Raw genomic sequence first — 22,748 nt, forward strand, 5'->3', positions numbered from 1 at the left:
GTTCAGCTCTTTTTGAAACATAATGTTTGGCAATTGTTTTTGCTAGATTTTAACGAATATTTGATTTTAATTAACGAATTTTGTTTATATATAAATCAAGGATAATTTTGTATGGGTCTAGATATAATAATATGTTTTTTTAATTACGATGGTTATTTCTATTTTTACCGTTTTGTTCGATTTAACCTGTAAATTTCTGAGGCGCTTTCAGTTTTTAGCAATTTTTATATCTAGTTAAACAGTACACTTCCTTGCGTTTGAAAATTTTCGACCGCATTATGCAATGAGGCAGATGATTAATAAAATAATTATACAAGTCACTTAGGGTATATTCTGAATAGAGTAGGAACCTACTTAAATAAGTATCAACAGGCCGTCATGCATCTTAGTTTCTGATGATTTAATATCCTCCAAGATTATTAACCTATTTGGTAAAAATGAAGTGTGTCGGCCGTACTTCTGTGGTAGAGAATTTTATACTATTACTTTACAAGACCAAAGTCCTAAAAACTAACGTAATTTGACGATAAAATATCTCGAGCTGAGAAGTCGTGAGGGGGACGTCGAGGCAACCCGTATTTCTATTCCTCACTTAGGTGCAAATAGCGGTTTTCTGACCGTCGTCGCAACGTCGCGTATTAACGTTGGGGCATTTAATCCAACGTTAGACGTAATATTACGTCCAATTGCTTCTTGGGCTAGCACTGAACTATTTCGTGCGGCTGTAAATAAAACAATGATTAAAAAAAATCGAAGGGAAAATCCCAGTATCTGGCTGTATACCATAATTGAAAAATCATAAAGAAGTAAAAACTTCGTTTGTACATTGGTATAAAAAAAAGTTTATTAAAAACCATTAAAAGTCATCCAAAAGGATTCGCAAAACGTTTTCGATCTAGATCAGATCATCAATGATTGTTCAAAATGATCAAAACAATGATTGTTAATATGCAACATGAGATCCAACGATCGACAAGCGGTCTCGGCACCTTAAGAAGAAGAAGAAGATATGAAATGCTAAAGCTGATGATACATAGGAGAGGAGGAAAGAGTATAGGAAAAAGTGTGCGTCATGGTTGAAGAATTTAAGGGACTGGTTTAAATAGAGTTCTATAGAATTCTTCAGAGCAGCGGTAGATAGAGTAAAGATAGTAATGATGATATCCAACCTCCGATTGGGAGACGGCACTTAAAGAAGCCATATTGGATATGATAGATTCGTGCTAATGCACAAAAAACACACGTCCTCACATCGCTATAATAGTGAATATTTACATTGATGAGATTCAATTTAAAAAATTATATTGGCTACCATATAGCTCAAATCAGATATAAATCCCATCAAAAATATATATGGCACTTAAAAGCATCGCATTCGGTGATTCGGAAAATAAATTCCATTTCTAAGACACAGGGAGGGCTAAGGATTTCATCATAAAAAATTTCATTTCACATGATATTTTTAAAATATTCGATATTTTTGTCCATGATAAATACCTATTTATAATTCAAATTTAAATTAAAAAATATTTTTTTATCGTTAAAATTCATTTCAGCGCAACCAATAATTATTTAACACTACCTAAATAAATGTGGCGTCTAAATGTTCGTAGAATATTGCCCTAAAACGTGTACTTAAACGTGTGTGTGTGTAAAATGCTAAAAGGAATTTAAGAGGGGCCCATCTATAACGATTTCGCCGATTCAGCATTGAAATGGGGTCAAGGAGGGCAAAAAACTTAAAATCGTTAAAGACGATAACCCTAAAGTACGTGGTAAAATTATAACTGATTAAACTTTTTAAATTAGCATAGGAAGTTAATACGTAACAGCTTAACACGAGCAATATCATTAAAATTTTGTTTTATTTCAAATTAAGATTATTAATAATTATTTGACCTTAGATTTATCTTTTTTACATTCTTCACCATCATTTTTATTACTAAAGAGTAGACAAAAAGCTGGGATCACGCTTGTTATCACACTTGAAGTCTAGAAAATAGATTGTATAAGATTAAATACGGTGATCAATTACGGAATAAAAATAACTCTTCTTTTTCTACATTATCTACATTAAATAGCTAAAATTGATATACATTTTATCTCAGTTCCTAATATATAAAGCGCGTATACGTCATTAACCTTGCGTCATGAATACCTAACCAGATACAGTAATACCACGTAATACTTAATCTGAAAATAAACGGATACAGCGGAGGATCGAACGACTCGATAGCGGAACAAGCGCGAACTGTTTCTAACCTGCAGAGCAGAGGTGTAGTGGAGCCGGAACCCACCGTAACGCCGTTCCGGTACTGCTTTTTTGCGTTTTTTTTAATTGTGGCTAAATGATTACTAACATCTAAAATGTTACTGAAACCGCATTGAAACTAAATTCCTCAAACCAAATTACGGCAGATTACAAACGTTTTTGACCGTTTCCGTTAGTTCTCCCAGTCTTAGTCGAAGTTCCGTCACCTCTTTTTCTACGTCCACTGCCCCTCCCCTGTCCATAGATAAATCTTTTATATATTTAAAAATTCATTATTTTCATTTATATTTTCATTCATTCATTAAACTTAAAAAGTTTCTTTGTTGTCGGGATATAAGGTTAGTACTACGCGTAAGGATGCTTCGGTGTTACGTGTTCTCTACTCTTCTTCTCTGGAAGCGTGGACATTAAAACAAGTCCATCTGAATAAGTTGGCCGGCTTTGAATTTTGGTGTTACAGAAGAATGCTACGAATATCATGGATTCAAAGAATGTCAAACGTAGAAGTAACTAGAAGGATCGGAAATAAACCGGAAATAATACTAACTATCAAAAGACGAAAACTTGAGTACTTGGGACATGAGATGAGAGGGCAAAAATACTCATTATTACAACTTATAATGCAAGGCAAAATCCGAGGAAAGCGAAATGTGGGAAGACGAAGAACATCCTGGCTTAAGAACTTAAGGAAATGGTTCGAATGCAGTAGTGCAGAGCTGTTTAGAGCGGCAGTCAACAGGGTCCGCATTGCCATGATGATTTCCAACCTTCGATAGAAGATGGAACTTAAAGAAGTAGAAGACCTGTGGTCTATTCTGCATTCCGATAATGCTTTTAAGATAGCGACTGTGTTTCCACTGTATCAAATGATTTGAGGACGTCAACAAAAAAAGAACCAGGGATCTTATATTCGATAGCGACTAGAGTTTTAAGGCACTGCAGATGCTGATGGCAGATGGTTCCGTGACCTGATCGAAAACCTTCTTCCAATCTCTTGTCAGTATTCTACCTCTATGTTCCGTTCTCTCTATTCGGAGATATCTGTAACTTTGGCTACCGTTCACCTATTGGGACCGTGCAAATTCGGAAGAGCGACACCTGGTTTCATAGCTCAGCAACATTTTTAGCACTTTTAATTATATTGGCAAATTATGTTAGTCCTTGTTACTGGATAATTGTCAAGGCCATAGCCCAAAAAATAAGAAGAAAAAGTAAGATTGAGGTTATTTTATTAAAAGATAAACATTGTACTCCAAGCAAAATACCATTAATTAAATTCGCTTTAATAATTGCATATCATATCAATATTGTGGAGGAACATATAATTTTTACAATTTATAACACATCATTTGCGAAATCCCATTTTCTTCAATGACAGTAGGTATGAAATATACGTCAATTTGACAATTTCAATTAACAATATGAATTATTTAAGAAATATATAAGAAAGTTGCCCAAGTACTTGCATACAGCGAATTGCGTTCAAATTCAACAGTATTCTTCCTTAGATCAAGAAGACCTTGTTTCAAATTTCAGGATTTGTAAAATTTTTCTTTAAGGGGATGGGTACGTATTTTCGGCTGCAATGGTATTTAATGGGGATTCATTTTTTTCGAATCCTGAGAAAACTAATAAGTATTTTTGAAAAATTTTAACGCAGAATGAAAGATTACGTTCTTACCGAGGGCCGAAAGTCCCTGAAAACTTCTATAATGTTTATTTTAATAAGTTACAGGGGTGAAAAACTAAGAGAAAATGTAGTGTGATTTTTAATTTCAAATATATCGTTCAAAAAAAACTTTTTATTTATTCTAAGAGACTTTCGGCCCTCGGTAATAAAGTAGTCTTTCATTCTGCGTTTAAATTTTTTAAAAATACTTATTAGTTTTCTCAGGATTCGAAAAAAATTATTAACATTTAAAATCTATTGAAAATTTTGACAGGCGTCAAAATGTTCCTTTCCTCTTAAGAGTAATCTCACAGAAGCACAGACCACACAATTTCAAGAAAAATGACAGGTTGAAATCAGGAAAATGTTTTCCCAAAACAAAGGGTCTCCTCGTTACCAATGAGAATGGTAACGGGACCACAAAGAAACTTTGTACTAGATAATGGATAAAACGTAATATTTAATTAAAAAAATATAAAAATGCTACAAGCATCAAAGGATGATATTATTTGTCTAGGATGGATGACAAATAATATTTGTCCTATATCATGTGTATTATATTATAAGGATCAATGAATTGCCGATACAAGATTTACCATACAAATTAAAGAATGGAAATCACGTGGAAAATAAAATGTAGAAGACTTCGACAAAGTTGAAGAGGCGGAGTAGACCAAGATTTGAGAGATCGAGGCAAATAAGAAGATGCTTGGAGATCGTTAATCGAAAGACTTATAACGTTTTAAACCTTGTCATTATCAAGCAGCCCTGATTTAGTCGTATATATTATACAATCTCATAATAGACGAAATACTTCATTAACGATTCCACTTATGATATCGGAAGCAGTTGTAATTTGATAGTCGAAACGTTAATAAAGAGTTGGGGAAAGTTGTACACAGTAATACATGGTTCACAGTGAAACACCTAAATTTATTTTTAAATTTGGCACTCTTGTAAACCGCATTTGTGAAATCTACACTTGCCCAATAGAGTCGAATGTTGTGAGCGTTCGCGTGCTTGGAATAAGTTTTGCGAATAATAATTGGATTTTATGTTTTGTAAAGTTATGTAGTAACTTAATAACAGTATTTGACATGTATTTTTCTATTTATTAACAGCCGATTTCAAGCATTATTATTCTTACTATTAAAATGGCCTTTTACCTATCTAATAATATAACCTAAAACACAATTTGTAAGATAACGAATCGAATAGCAAAGTTTTAAATTTTATTGTGTGATCGGATTATTGGCACACACTGAAACATTGTTATGTGGTACACAGCGATACGCGTTTCAGTGTGTACCGTAATATTATAAGTTATTACCTAAAGCGCAAAAGCCTGCAAATGTAATGGCTGATGCCACGCTGATGCCACAAAGTTGGTATTAGAGGAAAATTATTCTCTATGTGGAGCAGCCGAGAGATATAATATTAGTTTTGTAACTGTACGACGAAACGTGCTCAAAATTGGCAATAATCTGGTTATTACAAATTTAATAATATTGACTTTTAATCGTTAGATGTTCGCTAAGAGTTATACGTGGTCAAAACCTATTCTTAAGACACTAGATACATATAATATGTTTCACTGTGTACCGATTTTGGTACACAGTGAAACAATTTTCGGTATTTTTTCTTTAAGTTTTATCTTTTTTCATTATGTGAATTTTTAGCGGATTTCATTCTTAGAATGTTAAGAAAGGTTTAGTGTAACATATTTTGCTTTGAAAATTTTCCTTTTAATTCAAAAATAAATTTTTTGATATCAAAAACTTTTTTGTTTCACTATGTACTACTCTTCCCTACATTTCACAATTTTTGTGGTATTTTTCCTACATTAGGATTTATTTCCTTTTCTTAAAATAAAATTTGTTATCAAAAAATGTATAATTTAAATTAATTCAACTCTATTTGTGATAAATATAGAATATATAAAAATTGAAATATGCATCCATAAATGTCAATTTGTTAGATAACGCATCAAAATAAACAATTAACGATTTTTAAAAACCTACTTTAATCTAAATAATCCAATTAATTGTATTTTTTGTATTCTACATTTTGATTTCTATTTCATTCTACATTTCCATAATATGTATTTTAGAGGCATTCTATATGTTCTAGTTGGTTAGAAAACAATAAAAATTTAATAAAACAAATGAGTATGATCACCTGAGGGACCGAAGATGTTCGGATACAATAAGAGTTTCTTTGTAAAGACAATTAACTCGACTTTACTAAGTAACAATATATTTACCCTATCGACTTTTGTTTTTGCATTGTGTTCAGAATGACGTCAGGAATAAAGTCTACAATAGAAAAATGGGTGGAAAGGCATAATTGTATCCACAAGTGCATAAACGTGTCAAAATCAGTATATTAATGGCCAGATGTTCTTACTCGGTCGTTTTTGTGTTCGCTGAACAAACATACTCCGTCAGGATCAGAAACGATCCTTCTGAGCACGTAGTGCTCTCCTCGTAGTGTTTAATAATAGTCTCCCGTTTTATACTGCTTTCGTGGCTTTGGGATTATAGCAGGGTAGTCTGTTATATCTAGTGACTACGGCACAGTATAAAGAGGGACAGTAGAACCACTCTCCGAAAAATTGGAAGTAAAATCTGTAGTCGCGCAATGTTCTTAGTCGCTTTTGCCCCACTCTCGCATTGCTAGTCACATAGAAACATACGGGTTTTAACAGGGAAAACCCGCATCCACCACTGGTGAATTATCAATAATTGCGTACTGCCGTTATTACTTCTTGAGATCAAAGTGCCGACAGAGAAGTGGTTTTACTGTCCCTCTTTATACTGTGACTACGGTATACAAGGAAGGTAACAGGGCCAGTGTTCCGCTTCAACCGCCTATTATTACCCTTCGTTTTACTCAAGGTATTCATTTTATTCAGGCTGAGTCGACCTGGGGCCTATAGACATTTTAAAAATGTCTTTTACAGATTCCCAACTGTAAACAAACGCGCATGGAAGCTAAACAGGGCCGTCCTGAAGTGTATCTTAAAAACCAACACGCTACCCACAATTTGAATTTGCAGACTGACCAGTTTGGACCTGTAAAATGAGAATCCGCCTCGTTTAGGGCAATAAATTACATTTAACAGCCTCTTGACCAATGAGACGGCGAATAGTAACACGTGCGTTTGTTTATAGTTGGGAATTTGCTATGTGAATGTGGTTTAGTTGTTCTTGCCGACGCTAGGATCTGAACCCCGGCCTACCAGCACTCGAGTCAAGCACACTACCGCCTGAGCTACGCCAGCCCTTGTTTAGAGGATTTTCGGCACTAAATTGATGCAAACAGAATCCTCGGCGGCTTTTGGGGTCGCTGAACACGAATACGTCATCAGAACCAACCCCCGGAGCACCTAGTGCCCACGGTCACTGCTGAGTTACGTCATCTTCTGGAGTTTTGGGGTGGCTGAACACGAATATGACATCAGAACCAACCCTCAGAGCATCTAGCGCCCAGTGTGACTGCTTTGCACGTCATGGAATTTTCTTCTGGAAGTTCTTCATGGAGTTCTTATGGAATTTTGAAGCTTTTCGACACTAAATTGATGCAGAGTATTCAGGGTTTTCGAGGTTGCTGATTACGATTATGACGTAGCTGAAGCTGAAGGCCTCTGGAGTACCGAAAACCCTCGAACCTCCAGATGACGTGCCTTAGCAGTGACACTGAGCACCAGGTGCTCCGGTGGTCGGTTCTGATGGCGTGTTCATGTTCGGCGACCCGAAATACCCCCCGAGTAACAAAAACTGGTCCTTAATATACTGATTTTGACATGTTTATGCACTGTAAATGTAATTATGCATTTCCACCCATTTTTCTATTGTAGATTGTTTCCTGGCGTGATCCCGGTCACAATGCAAAAACTTGGAAGTCGATAGGTGTTATTTAAACATTGATTTATTTCAGAGTTTTTTGTTAAAAATGCCCTGGTCTACTATTGTTTTTTTTTAACCAAGAGGAGGGATTCAAATTTACCGCGCCGTAATGCTTGTTTCTAATTGGTCCAACCGCAGGCAAGTTTACTACACTGTTATTAAATTTTGACATTAATGACATTTATGAAATTGTGGCACTTCTGTCATTTTATAGGTTAATTAAGTATATCGGCGATTTTTTGTGTTTTTTGCAGTATTCCTTTAATTTTTAGATTTTTAGTCTACTTTTATATAAAAACAGTTGTTTTTAGAACTCTTTAGCGATGTGTTAATATAATATAATATGTATGGATTATCGTCGAAAGGTGATATGATCAACGAAAAAAGAAGATGAATTTGGTGACTTTTCTAGTAACTTTCTTGGGTGTGAATCTGTCTTTTTAGTTTACTCCTCTTGGTTAAAAAATCAACAGTGATAAACTATAATCTGCTTGCGTCTAGCTGAATGATTACCGTTTGTCATTAAATATAAACTAGAAAAAAATACTTACTTGGTTTGAGAAAACGGTGACAGTAAACTTCCCTGGATTGAATGTTTCGAGGACTTTACTGATTATTTCCTTGTAGGAGCTGGAAGGAACGTTTGTCTCAAAACTAACATAAGAAAAATCAGGTTCCGGAGTAATATGGATAGTCATGTAGCAACCCTAATGGATAAAAAGAATATTATTATTTATTTATAAATGCCAAACATTCATATTTTACCATTGTACGTGTTTTTTTAATATCTATATGTATGTTTTTATTTTGATGCAAATTCCTATAGCTGTTAGCAGAAAACTAAAGTCACTTTGAAGCTGTTATTTTTATTTAATGTTTAATAGGCAATTTCATAAAGCATTGTTAATTTCATATTTAAAACACGGCTGCTTAAATATTTTTAATCGATTGACTTTAATAAGTTGAATATTAGAAACTCTTTTGAAGCTTTTCTATTAAGAATATCACAAGCCCAAGTTCACATTGAAAGTGAACAATTTTGTGCTCTGGGCTATTCGGATAATGTAGTTATAGTTGAAGTAAGCACGATACTATTAGTAATGAATAAATTTTTCAATAAAGCGACACTTGCTTTAGTCACTAATAGAAGGAATGTTGATAATTTAACCCCCAACCATGAATAGCATAATAACGACTCGCTTCCATAGGAATGGCGAGTGAGCCACACTCGTGCATAGACGCAATGTTAGCTCCAATATATACACATGTAAGAAGGATCCCCTAGAAAGTGATTTTAGCATAACACAGGCTCAGCATCTAAAACCTGGCACCTAACTGAACATTGAACAACGTAATCCATTAAGATACACACGGAAATTATGGCTTCGAAACTTGATTTTAAACTCCAACTAAATGTAATCTAAAACGATTGTACACAAAATTGAACGCAAAATGAATGTGTCCAAATTACAAGAGACGTATCTACTTATTACATCTGCCCCTATTTATTATCAATACCGAAGGGGATAATGATCCCAAAACTAGATTACCAAGCACTCGAAAATACAATATTGTTGCTGAAGGAACGCCTTGATTTGGCCAAAATATTAATTGCCATTCTGTACTAAATACTCTGAAATCTATGACTTGTGAGTTTGTAACAACTTGGAACTGCAAACAGTCCTTTAAGCAATTAGAAAAGTACAACAAAGTAACAAACTTTGTTATAAATGCCATGAAACAAAGAGATTTTTAGTAACCAGATTAATCATAGTCTTGCTAAAAGAGTTAATACTGCTTTTATCGAACCAGACCCATTTTGCCATATTCCGAAAAATCATACGGTAGATGTTCAAAAAAACTTAAGTGGTCAAAGATGTTTTCACTGAATACTGCTCAATCAAATATTATTCCCTGTAAAAATGTAACATGGACTTGTAGAATGCATGGTATGCGGAGTTTACGACCGGTCGCATATACTCTGTATCTGCCCCAAATATGTCTTAATGACTCCAATCAGGGTCATTTAGGTGAACTTTCAGGACAGTAAGGCATCTTAGGCAGAACTTACTGTTACTATGAGAAGGTTCGATTTATTTAGCCTTGAAATAAGAGCTCTGTGCTGTGGGTACATTGGGACCAAACAAAAGATTTATCGATTACTGGAAGAGATCTTATAGATGACAGATCTGCCAAAAATCCGAGGAATTGTAGCTAATGTAAAACGTACAATAAGCCTGGATGTACAACTGCTTACACTGTGACTGATGTAGAGCAAACGGTTTCAAAGAAAAAAAAAATCCCGAGACTTTTTTGATACAATTACAAATAAAACTTTTGTACTATGTCAAATAAATTCTTCTAATGTGCTGAGTTTAATTTTCTGCTTGTCATAGAATATATTTTTAAGCTAGTCATAAACGCCAAACATAATCGCAGAATAAACGGCTGTAGCTTTAAACTTGGTTCTACGTGGATCATCCAGAAAGTAAAAAAACAATAGCGCATTATGCGCGGCTCTGGTCCTTCATCGCCGCAATTTTGTGCGCGCCAGTTACCTCTGCCTGTCCCATAGGTGTGAGCCAAGTCACAAATATTGTTTTCTATTATGTGGCCAAGTCTTGTTACTCTGTGGTCACGTGTCTTTGTTCTACAGCATTTTGAAATGGGGAAATTGCAAATCCCGCCAAATGTGAAGTACGCAGTGTGATTCGGTTTTTAAATGTAAGGGTTTAATTCACGTAGAGTTTATGCCTAGAGATGAAACAATAAATTCAGAAGCCTATTTTAAAATCCTTCAAATACTAAAACGTGAAATACAAAATAAATGACGTAACATGTTGTCGACGAAAGTGTTTCTGATTCACGAGCATGCCCGACTTCATGCATCATTGGTAAGAACTCAGCAAGAACTTCAACGTCTACAATGGAAAATTTTCGAGCACCCTCCCTTCAGCCCCGACGTCACATAAAAAATAGCCTAAGGTACTATGACTTCATGAATAACATATTACATATTCAGTCATTCTGCTTCCATCTTGCAAAAATGTAGAACCTTACCAGGCACTCAAATTTATCTGTTGTTCTGAAGCTATTTTCTTGTGGCATTTTTATAATCAATTACTTTTAATGGGAAATAAGCCGCAATTTTACCAAAAAAATGATTTTGTTAACGTTTCGAAGCCCAAATGGGGTTTCGTTGTCAAAATACAAAATACTACTGAAGTATTATTTTGTAGTATTTTGTATTTTGACAACGAAACCCGATTTGGGCTTCGAAACGTTAATAAAATCATTTTTTGGTAAAATTGTGGATTATTTCCCATTAAAAGTAATTGATCAAATTTATCTGTTTGTCCTTTGTTACGTGTGTAGTTATATGTTAATTTAAGTTGCCACCAAACTATTTATTTCATATTAAATGACATTCGAGGATAATGCCTTCTTTTTATCACGAAATGCCCCTGAAGATGCTCTAGATAGCGAAAGTATACTTGGGCAAGATTAAATAAATTCAGTGCTCGATATCTGCCTTTGACTTTGTAAAATTCATATTACATATTGTATTGATATATGTATCTTCTTTTTTTTAATTTTTTATGTCACAACCTCCTTTACTTTCTGGACGACCAATAAAACAATAAAAAAATTATACAGTTGATCTTAAAATATTGTAGAGTAGGCAGCTAGTGCATTCAATTAAGCAGCATTTCTTTAAGCACAATTGAATATCATGAAAGTAAGATCAAACAAACGGCTAAAAGAGTGTAGGTTAAAGAAAGATATACATATGAACATCAAAGATGTCTAAGGAAAATAAAATTTGTAGTGAATATGTATTGTATATTATATGTATTGTAAATATGAACAATAGTATTCAAGTTGTTTGTTAAAAAAACAGGAAAAACAGTCATGTTCGTTAGACATTTTGAGGCATAGAGTATACTAGAATTAAGATCGTATATTGATTTTTTTCTATCAGTAGAATAGTTGTATTAAAAGAATAATTAATGATTAATGTTTTTACCTAAACTAATGCATTAGAAAATATTTAATCTAAGTGCATGTACTTACTATCCCTACTGAGATAAAATAAATTGCTCGTCAAAAGTTAAGAATATCCAAATTGTTGGTTATTTTCAGATAAAATAAAAGTAAACAAACCCAGCAGATGTTTTATTAATTATTTACTTTAATTTTATTAATTATTTACACCATATTTTTATAACAATACTTTGCAAGGCATGAATTGCCAAGTGTGTAACGTCTATTTTAGGATTGTATAGTAGAGTATAGAACATAAAAAAAATTTTCTTGGCTTTGATTTTTCATTTTTTTTTTTTTTTGTATAGAATAGAGTGATGCTAAGAAGGTAAACAGCTGTAGAGGTCAATATCGCTATTGGTACAATTCAGAATGTAACTAGACAAGTGAACATAGGTGAAACTTTTTATATACAATAAATTATAGTTTCTAGGTTTTTTGGCTTCAGGATTAATATATGCAGCCAGAAACGAAGGAACTATTAAGTCTAGCTTTTTTATTTTTATTTTTTAGTGTAAGGTTATCTCAGCCTGACCGATCAATTTGTTATAATTATAACAAAAAAATTGTCAACACAATGTTTTTTTAAGTTTAATCATAATAACCATTTTGGGATTATCACAAGGTGGCCAGGGGTCGTACTGGGCATTTTTTTAACAAATACTGGATCGACTACGGTAAGAAATAGATTCTAGGTTAGTTAATCGTTGGACCAAAACGTGAATGCCACAAAAATGCAACAAAACGAACATGTTGCGAAGCGGATTAGAGCTAGAATGCCGAGAAATAATACATGATTGATTTTTAAAATTAATTTATACAAGATTTTGGTATGAAACAAATCCACTGATGTAATTAACTTCAAAGTAAAGAATTTTTTTATTTAGCTTAATGTCTGGACAACTAATAGACATTGGCATGGTACACTAAATTTTTGCAATCAGGTACCTAGTGTAATGAGTAGTGTGTGTGTTGAGTAAAGTCTTTAGGCCAGGGTAATAAGACAAAAATATGCCCTGTTTGTGACACTTCAGCAGCCAGGGTACTGAAGCGTTTTTTCGACAGGTAATACCTATAAACAAATTATAACTATTTCCTGCGTAGGATCTGGCGGTCATTCTTATTTATAAACAATTAACTGTCACAAAATGGCATTTCCCCCTTTTTTTTCAAATCAACGGAAAACAGTGAAACTTATGCTTTTTTAGTACAAATATCTTCGAGATTATGAAAAAAGCTTTAAAATGACGGAAGCTTTAAAAAAAAGGTCGGAATTGCAAAAAAAATATTTTCTCAATAACTGTTGTAAAAATTAGTGTACAGCTTTGAAATTTTTGTCAAATGAGGGTTTTTTGGTGCTTAATATGTGATAAAAATTTAAATAAAGTTTAAATTTTATTCAAATTGTTTATCTTAGAGAGCATTTTTTTGCAATAACATAAGTCAGAAAAAAATGACCTTAGAACCATTCCACATGTGTCAAATGAAAGAGCATGAGCTACATTTTCAACATGGTTTAAAAAAGTGAATAAAAAATGCATTTATTAGTAATAAATAATTATGCAAAAGTATCGTCAATTTTTCTTTATAAACTTTTTGAATAACTTTTTCCAAAAAAATTAACTTTTTTACCCTGTTTTAAGTGCACAACTACCAAGTAATGTTATCTATATCATAATTGATAAAAAATTGTAATAAATATGTATAATTTCTTATATAACAAAATAAAAAGTTTATAAGGAAAGATTTACGATACTTTTGCATAATTATTTATTACTAATAAATGCATTTTTTATTCACTTTTTTTAAACCAAGTTGAAAATATAGCTCATGCTCTTTCATTTGACACCTGTGGAATGGTTCTAACGTCATTTTCTTCTGACTTATGTTATTGCAAAAAATGCTCTCTGGGATAAACAATTTGAATAAAATTTAAACAATTGAATGAATCGCTTTGAAATTTTTATCACATATTAAGCACCAAAGAACCCTTATCTGACAAAAATTTCAAAGCTGTACACTAATTTTTACAACAGTTATTGCGAAAATATTTTTTTTGCTATTCCGACCTTTTTTTGCAATTATATTAACAATAAATGAGTATATCAAACTTTGTAATACGCCATTTTAAAGCTTTTTCCAGAATCTCGAAGATATTTGTATTAAAAAAAACCATAAGTTTCAGTGTTTTCCATTGATTTGAAAAAAAAGTGAAAAATGCCATTTTTTGACACTTAATTGTTTATAAATAAAAATTACCGCCAGATCCTATGCAGGAAATAGTTTCAATTTGCTCTTATAGGTATTACCTGTCGAAAAAACGCTTCAGTACTCTGGCTGTTCCCGTGTCATGGAAAAAACCTTATTACCCTGGACTACTTGCTACTTAGCAAAGTCGACGTTATTGTCTTTGCAGAGAGACGCTAATTGTATCCGAACGTCTGCGATCCCTCCGGTGAGTACCGATCACACAAGGATAGAAATTATTTTCAGTTATTAATTTTTAATAAATGAAAAATTCTCTACCCAGGTAGGATTCGAACACACGACCCTTGGGTCCAAAGGTAGGCTCCCTTACCCCACAGAGGGGGGAAAGTAAAGAATTGTTTAAGGAGGGGGTATGGTTTGAAATCAACATATCAAACACATTTTTGTGAATTTTTTTCGAAACTATGGTAGAATTATTTTATTTTTAAATTAAATAAACACATTAATTACAATTCAAAGAATATTTAAGAAAAAATTCAATCCAAAATATTGAAAAATAAGCCATTGGAGACAAATTTTGGCAGGCAGCTCAAAAAAAATGGATTTTGCGGTGGACATCAGAACTCATCACTGGATTATACGAAATAAAAAATTCAAAAAGATTTTATTAGCTTATGAGTTTCACGAGGTAACAACGTCGAGTTTTTTTATTTTTAATGATTTTTGAATTTTTGGTATCACTTAAAAGTCAAAAATACGAAATTTTTGATAAAAATTTTCTGAAAACCAACAGATTTAATATTGTTGAACAAAAAATAAGCACAAAACGAAAATATCTCGACGTTGTTACCTCACGAAATGTCTAAAGAAAATCTGTGCAAAATATCAGGTGATCGGCCGAGTAGTTTTTCAGTTACAATGTCCACCGCATTTGAAAAAGCAGTTTTGAGAAAAATGCGTTTAAAGTTTTGACAACTGCATCTTCATCTTCTTATTTGTCTGCCAAATCGTAGAGTGATTAACATTGGAATCTGTTTTTTAAATTGGGGAGTAATCTACAAAAGAGAAGGCGAACAGTTGTTTAACGTTTCTCACTACGCTCCGGCGTGCTGGCGCGAAGCCGCGGCAAAGCGAGTCGAAGGTAGGGATATTCAACACCCTGTATCTCTGGTAATTTTACTCCGATTATTTTGAAATTTTCAGAGAGTATTCTTGAAAGTATGCACTTTTATTTGAAATGATAAAAAAAATTAAATATTTCAAACCATACCCACTCCTTAAGCTTAAAACCTAATTTTGTTAAATTACTTTCTAGCAATATTTGGCGATCTAACTTTTGACTAGCAGTTTATGTCAAACAAGTTTAGCTAACGACTTTTAGGCTTCATGTATTTGGGTATTGATAATCGGTTCTATCATTCATTTTTTATAAAATAATCTTTTATTTACCACATAAATACCGTTTAACCAAAAATACATGAACCCTGGGCTACAATTACGGGAATCGTAAGCAGTTTACCTGCCTATGTACTACTGTAACTATTTGAAAAGGTAAAAATGATTAGAACATTCGTTTAAGGCTTACGGGGTGTGTTACTTACGTCTTCAAGTTCTGAACAAATCTGTGCATGCATGAAAAATAATGTAAAATATACCAATTGTCTGTCAAAGTTTTAAAAGCAAATATTTAAACACAATGTCTTTTCGTTTAGTTAAAGAAATTAGTGTTATTAGTTCTATATAAGCAAATATTAAGTTCTATATAACGTGTAAACATGCATTGTTTTTGAACTCTAAAACTGGACTATATGAATAAATTTAAATATGTTTCCCAACGATAAAAGATACTAAGAGATAGTTTCAAAAAAGGGAACGCCGGCCGGCGTTGATCGATATTGTTTAAATGTTGAGCACATGTGATAAAGGCAAAAAACAGTAAAATACAACACTGTTTTTAATCTGTATAATTCCTTATTCGCTCTGAGCTTAGCTGGTATCGCTACTAGTGGATTACTAGTGCAACTTTCGCCGAAAATTTTTTAATTTATTATTTAATTTTTATCGCGTAATATTTACAACGCTAAAAAGTAATTAAATTGTAATCGATTTTTTTAAAGATTTTGCTAATCATTTTGACGTTCTATTGATGAAATATTAGTTTCTTACTTCGGATACTATCACAAGTATCGTGTAGATGGCGCTTAGATTAATAGATAAATTTATAATCACATATTACGATATATTAAAAAAAAAAACAAAATTCAGTATTTAAAACGTAAGTATATTTTTCTACAACCGTGTTAAAAATGCAATTTTTAGCACTCCATACGTGCGTTAAAAATGTTACTTTAAGGCACTAGTGCTTTAAAATATTTTTAAGTCACTGCAGTTCGTATTGACCGTATAGACAATTTTGATGTAATGTCAAAAAAACATAAAAATGGAATGTCAGTCAGGTTCAAGTAAAAGTTTTTGTAGATATTGTCCTGTAATTACGTTTGTAGAAAAAATATTGCATGATATGCGTGTTAAAAAGTACATTTTTAAGGCACTCATGTGAATTGCTGAACTCGCTATCGCTCATTCTGCAAACTTTCACATGCGTGCCTTAAACGTGTACTTTTAACACTTATATTATAAATAACTATTAAGGTAAAAATATATACCACAGCTTTGGCCAACTAAAATTTTTCCTATTAATGTTTTAAATTAATCACTTTGACATTTATGTCAAATTTCCAGAAAAAGTCCACTGACTTGTCACTACTGGCGCCAAAGATCTTATACACATAGATTTGGCTAACTCCGCAAAATAGCGTAACGCGGAGCAGTTCGGGTCGGTGGTCTATCTATCTCTCTCTACTGGCGCTTAGCTTTCTCTCTCTAGCATAATATGATGGCTGCCGCCTCTGTGTAACTGTAGTTCCATTACGCCCACCTCTTGGTAGATACGCTCACACTCGCACGACAGACAAAGATAGCTAGACCACCGTAATTGATATCGACGTTACACCCCGATGCATTGTTTAGCATATCCCTAGACAGATCTATTCTTGACATATTGTCAGACTGGCGCTCACGAACTTTTAAATATCCCCTCTACGTACGAGCTCACAGCGGATAGTGATGAGCGCGCTAATAACTGGCAAAATAACGCAAAAGATGGAAAACATAATAATACATTGTGCAGTAAAAAGAGATGAAACTAGTAGAGTTGAAAATTATAGATATAAACGTATAAATTAACATTACATTACATAATTTCCCACCTTTAGACGTATCGGATGAGTATAATAACTGTCACTCTGACAGGAGAATTTTATAAAATACTTCTGTCACAGACGTTTAAAGGTGGGAAACTGTGTAATGTAATGTTAATTTATACGTTTATATCGATAATTTACACCTCTACTAGTTTCATCTCTTATTATTTCACAATGTATTATGTCCATCTTTTGCGTTATTTTGCCGGTTATTAGCATGCTCATCACTGTTAGGAGGCAACAAGACAAGAATTCTTGTCTTGATAACAACTTCTTGTCTTGTCTTGAGAAAAAATCAAGAAATTTTAAAAAATCGTGTCGTGACGTTTTCTTGGCATTTTATATCTTGTCTTGACTCTCAAGATCTTAAAATGTCTTGATTACCATTAATGACACTGGATTACTTAATGAAGACATAATCTTTAGCACTAATAAATTCGACTGACCTACGATAATATATCCACGTTGTCTTCTAATTCAAGGTTAACTAATTTTTAAACTCAAAGCCCAAATTAAATTACAGAACCAAATTAAAAAACTTGTAGAAACATAAAAAGAACTGAGAAGCTATCGTCGAGACACATAAAATTAGAACTACAGGGTACAAAATTATGACACAAAAAATATGTATATGTAGTAGAAATAATTATAGTCTAAGAGCTAGTGAACCCTCCGACTAACGGTCGTCCTGTAAGGCTAGAAATTTGTCTAGTGATAATTCATAGCACACCAAGGCTAAAAACCATGACCTGGCAGGCATCAGCGGTGCACGTGCACGTGTATCTACCAGGTGAATCGAAAAGTGCAAATTTAGGGGGTAAAATAAACTTTCTCCTGTAAGGTTTAAATTTAAGTATGTGTTTGAGTAAGTCATTTAGAAGAAATGTGTACAATAACAGGCGATTCTGAAGAGCATAAGACCTTGCCAGGCGAGATGAAAGATTAGCGGTTTTTCCTAAAATTATTTTTTTTGCATCGAACAAATTTTTTTTAAGTTTTTTGAATCATTCCAAACAGAAAAGGTCTTTAGTGATTTTTCTCTTAAGTTAATAGTTTTTGTTATATAAGCGATTGAAAATTTTGAAAATTGCGAAATCGGCCATTTTTAACCCTAAATCGGACATTTATCTAAAAATTTTAAAGTTGCCAAGGTAGGTAGATATTCTTTAAACATTGATTGATGAAATCCCAAAGAGTTTTTTGCAATACGATATCGGAAACCCCTTTGTTTTTTAATTGCTAATCAAGCGGGCGCGACACTGTAGTATAAGTGAGGACGTTTGAGTTGGCATAAATTCATTATCTCGAGAATGGGCAAATTTCAAGAGAAGTCCTCAGACAGGTCGATTTTTATTTTTAAATTAGGACTTTTTGGCATATATATAATACTAGTGACTTCATCCATCTGAGCGTGATTACGTAATCGATGATTTTTTTAAATGAGAGTAGGGGTTGTGTGATAGCTCGTTTGAAAGGTTATTTAATTCTCTATTCGCTAATATAAACATTAACATAATATTTATACAGGGTGTACAAAAAATTTTTTTTTATTAAAATAACTTTGATTAAATTTGACAAATAGAAGAAAACTTTTTTTTGTACACCCTGTATAAATAATTATGTTAATGTTTATATTACTGAATAGAGAATTAAATAACCTTTCACATGAGCTATCACACAACCCCTACTCTTATTTAAAAAAAATCATCGATTACGTCATCACGCCCAGATGGGATGACGTCACTAGTATTATATACAGGGTGTTTCATTAATAATTGTCCATATAGTAACTGGAGAAACCTTAGCAGAAAATACGAAGATTTAACCTAAAACACTTAAATAAAATGTGGTTCCTTACTGAGTTACAGGGTGTTTTATCTAAAAAATTAAAAAATATTTTTGCTCAGCGTTTTAAAACTATTCGACGTATCATTTTCATACTTGGCAGGAAGTATAGGTACTGTACTAACTACTAAATTATGTTAAACAAACGTTTCTAGCTATTACCAGAGGCGTACGACGGGGGAAAGTGAATGGTTGACCCTTTCCAAATTCTACGGCACTGGCAAAATTGCTATTTTAGTTCAATTTTTAGATTCTCCAATACTTTCTATGAAAATAATATACTCTTCATTCGTAACTATAAAGTCATTAGTTTTCGAGATCTTTGAAGTTAAAAATGAAACGACAACTTATTTTGATCAGTGTATTGTGTCGCTTCATTTTTAATTTCAAATATCTCGAAAACTAATCATTTTATCGTTACGAATGAAGAGTATATTATTTACATAAAAAATATTGCAAAATCAAAAAATTACACTAAAATAGCAATTTCGTCAGTAGCGTAGAATTGGGGAAGGGTCAACCAGCCACTCTCCCCTGTCGTACGCCTCTGGTAGTATCTAGAAACGTTTATTTATCTTAATTTAGTAGGGTGTACAGTACCTACACTTTCTGCCAAGTATGATAAGGATACGCCAAAAAGTATTGGGTACAAATAATTTTTAAATTTTAATCATATGAATCATATCATAAATTAATCAAAATAACTGTGCCGTTTCATATTTAACTTCAAATATCTCGAAAACTAATGACTTTATCGTTACCAATGAAGAGTATATTATTTACGTAGAAAGTATTGGAGAATCTAAAAATGGCACTAAAATAGTAATTCCTCCAGTGGCGTAGAATTTAAGAAGGGTCAACCATTCACTATCCCCTGTCGTACGCCTCTGGTAGTAGCTAGAAACGTTTGTTTATCATAATTTAGTAGGGTGTCTGGTAGTCGCATTTTGTCCCAAGTATGAAAAGGATATGTTGAATAGTTTTAAAATGCTGAGCAAAAATAATTTTTAAATTTTTAGATAAAACACCCTGTAACTCAGTAAGGATCCACTTTTTATTTCAGTGTTTTAGGTTAAATATTCGTATTTTGTCCTAATGTTTCTCCAGTTACTATATGGACAATTATTAATGAAACACCCTGTATATGCCAAAAAGTCCTAATTTAAAAATAAAAATCGACCTGTCTGAGGATTTCTCTTGAAATTTTCCCATTCTCGAGATAATGAATTTATGCAAACTCAAACGTCCTCACTTATACTATAGTGTCGCGCCCGCTTGATTAGCAATTAAAAAAACAAAGGGGTTTTCGATATTTTATTGCAAAAAACTCTTCGGGATTTCATCAATCAATGTTTAAAGAATATCTACGTACCTTGGCAACATTGAAATTTTTAGATAAATGTCCGATTTAGGGTTAAAAATGGCCGATTTCGCAATTTTCAAAATTTTCAATCGCTTATATAACAAAAACTATTAACTTAAGAGAAAATCACTAAAGACCTTTTTTGTTTGGAATTATTCAAAAAACCTAAAAAAATTTGTTCGATGCAAAAAGAATAATTTCAGGAAAAACCCCTAATCTTTCCCCTCACCTGGCAAGGTCTTATGCTCTTCAGAATCGCCTGTCATTGTACACATTTCTTCTAAATGACTTATTCAAACACATACTTAAATTTAAACCTTACAGGAGGAAGTTTATTTTATCCCCTAAATTTGCAATTTTCGATTAACCTGGTAGACACACGTGCACCGCTGATGCCTGCCAGGTCATGGTTTTTAGCCTTGGTGTGCTATGAATTATCACTAGACAAATTTGTAGCCTTACAGGACGACCTTTAGTCGGAGGGTTCACTAGCTCTTAGACTATTAAGACTAATTATGACTTACTAGACGAAGCGCAAGACTGACCATATTAAAATTTAATAGGAATGGAAGACAAATAAATATGTTTCAACAAACACTTCAATGGGCGCTTGGTGGAAAACAGTAAGATAATAGGAAATTAGGAGAAAGATCGGAAGATGTTGGAAATGATAACAGTCATATAATATTAATAGAACTTTATACGATCGCGAAGATCATGCTGGTATTAGATTATTAGGGGTACCGAACTGGGTAAACAAAATAAGGAATAGAAAAAAATAGAAAGAAATAGAGAGAAATCATAAATAAAATCAAAGCTCGAAATCAAGATACTTATACCTCTTTGCTCTATCTCCTCCAATTTACGTATTTCAATGTATTATAATAATTGCTTTTAAAAGATAAAAATATGAAGCTTTAGTGAGTCTCACCTTGACTTTTCAGTACACGAAAACATAGGGCATTGTAGGTAATATTTACTATACTATAAATAAGCCATTTTTTTTCAAACTATTTTCTGATGAAATTTGAAATAGTTGATATCTATGTACCCTTTCAGACTAAGATACGACAACAAAGCATTGTTTTAAATGAACGACGAGCCACTTTGAGTGTCGCTGATTTTAGTGGCTCAACAATGCTTTGCTGCAATAGGGCTTTTCATCGATTGTCATTTGTTTCGAGCTTCCGTCATATGTAGTATAATCTGTGTATAATATTAATATACACGGATTATACGACATATGACAGAAGCTCGAAACAAATGACTGAATGAAAAGCCCTCCTATTGAACACCATTGAACGGTGGCGGACACCGCTGTCAGACACCAGTGTCTTAGTTTGAAAGGGTGCTATAAGAGTCTGTACTGCAAAGTCAAGTTGAGACGAACTATACTATATACTATTACTAAAACTAAAAAATTAACTTACATTTTTAGTAACACCGTTCATGGAGTATCCGCAAGGATTGAAGAGGAAATCATCAATTATCATATTGGGAATTATTTTGTCAATCCCCGCTTTCTGAAAATAATAAACTAACAATTTATAAAACAATAAAATATTTTTCATTTGCTACAAGTTTTTCGAAGTAATCATATCAATCGACAATAATGTATAAGAATAATGATTACTAAAAGATCATTAGAAGATTGAAGCGTTTTCATTTTTCTAGTAATAACCGCCCTCAAAATTTTGATTGTAATGTACCAAGATGTACGATATGCGGCAAAATAAACAGTACTGAAATTCGTATGCCTCAAATTTGTACCTTATGTCAGGCGCCGAAACGTACCGAGTGGTTTTCGAAAGTCGTTATAACCTATGTGAATGTCGTGATAATGTTAGGTGCTTCAGAATGGTTCCCAGTTTTGCAGAAAAGTTTTTTATGGTGGAGTACTATTTTCGGTCATACGGAAAAGGTCACGAAAACGGTCCAAACTTAAAATCAATAATGGTTTCAGCAGGACGGGACAACCTGTCACACTGCCAAGGAGTCTCTTCGAATACTGCGGTACTGCGACTACTGTGCGCTCATTTTGGGAGTTGCCACTCATAGTCGAGGAAATGAAACTGAAAAAATGGCAAAACCTCGCAATTTTTTCGTCCAGCATCGATTTGTACAAAAATTTTGGATTAGGCTCATTACACCCTCTAGTTCAGAGGTCGGCAACATT

The 22,748-nt window shown here is 33.1% G+C and overlaps 1 protein-coding gene across 6 annotated transcripts in view; it reads right to left on the minus strand.

The window, feature by feature from the left end:
• The window catches only part of LOC114327504 (S-adenosylmethionine decarboxylase proenzyme), a 175,092-nt gene that overhangs the window by 16,496 nt on the left and 135,848 nt on the right, over positions 1–22,748 (minus strand). For 5 of the 6 annotated variants that reach the window (XR_007699315.1, XR_007699313.1, XR_007699314.1 and 2 more), the window contains exons 5-7: positions 22,003–22,095; positions 15,703–15,723; positions 8,401–8,556 (exon numbers count right to left, since the gene is read on the minus strand). Coding sequence is in view for 2 of the 6 variants with exons in the window: in XM_028276143.2 (XP_028131944.1) it covers positions 8,401–8,556; positions 15,703–15,723; positions 22,003–22,095 (270 nt within the window). In the remaining 4 variants the exon portion in view is untranslated. The remainder of the gene's footprint in view (positions 1–8,400; positions 8,557–15,702; positions 15,724–22,002; positions 22,096–22,748) is intronic. The other variant, XM_028276144.2, reaches the window with a different exon arrangement.

Source organism: Diabrotica virgifera, chromosome 7 (genome assembly GCF_917563875.1).
Source record: "Diabrotica virgifera virgifera chromosome 7, PGI_DIABVI_V3a".
NCBI classification, from domain to species: Eukaryota; Metazoa; Arthropoda; class Insecta; order Coleoptera; family Chrysomelidae; genus Diabrotica; species Diabrotica virgifera.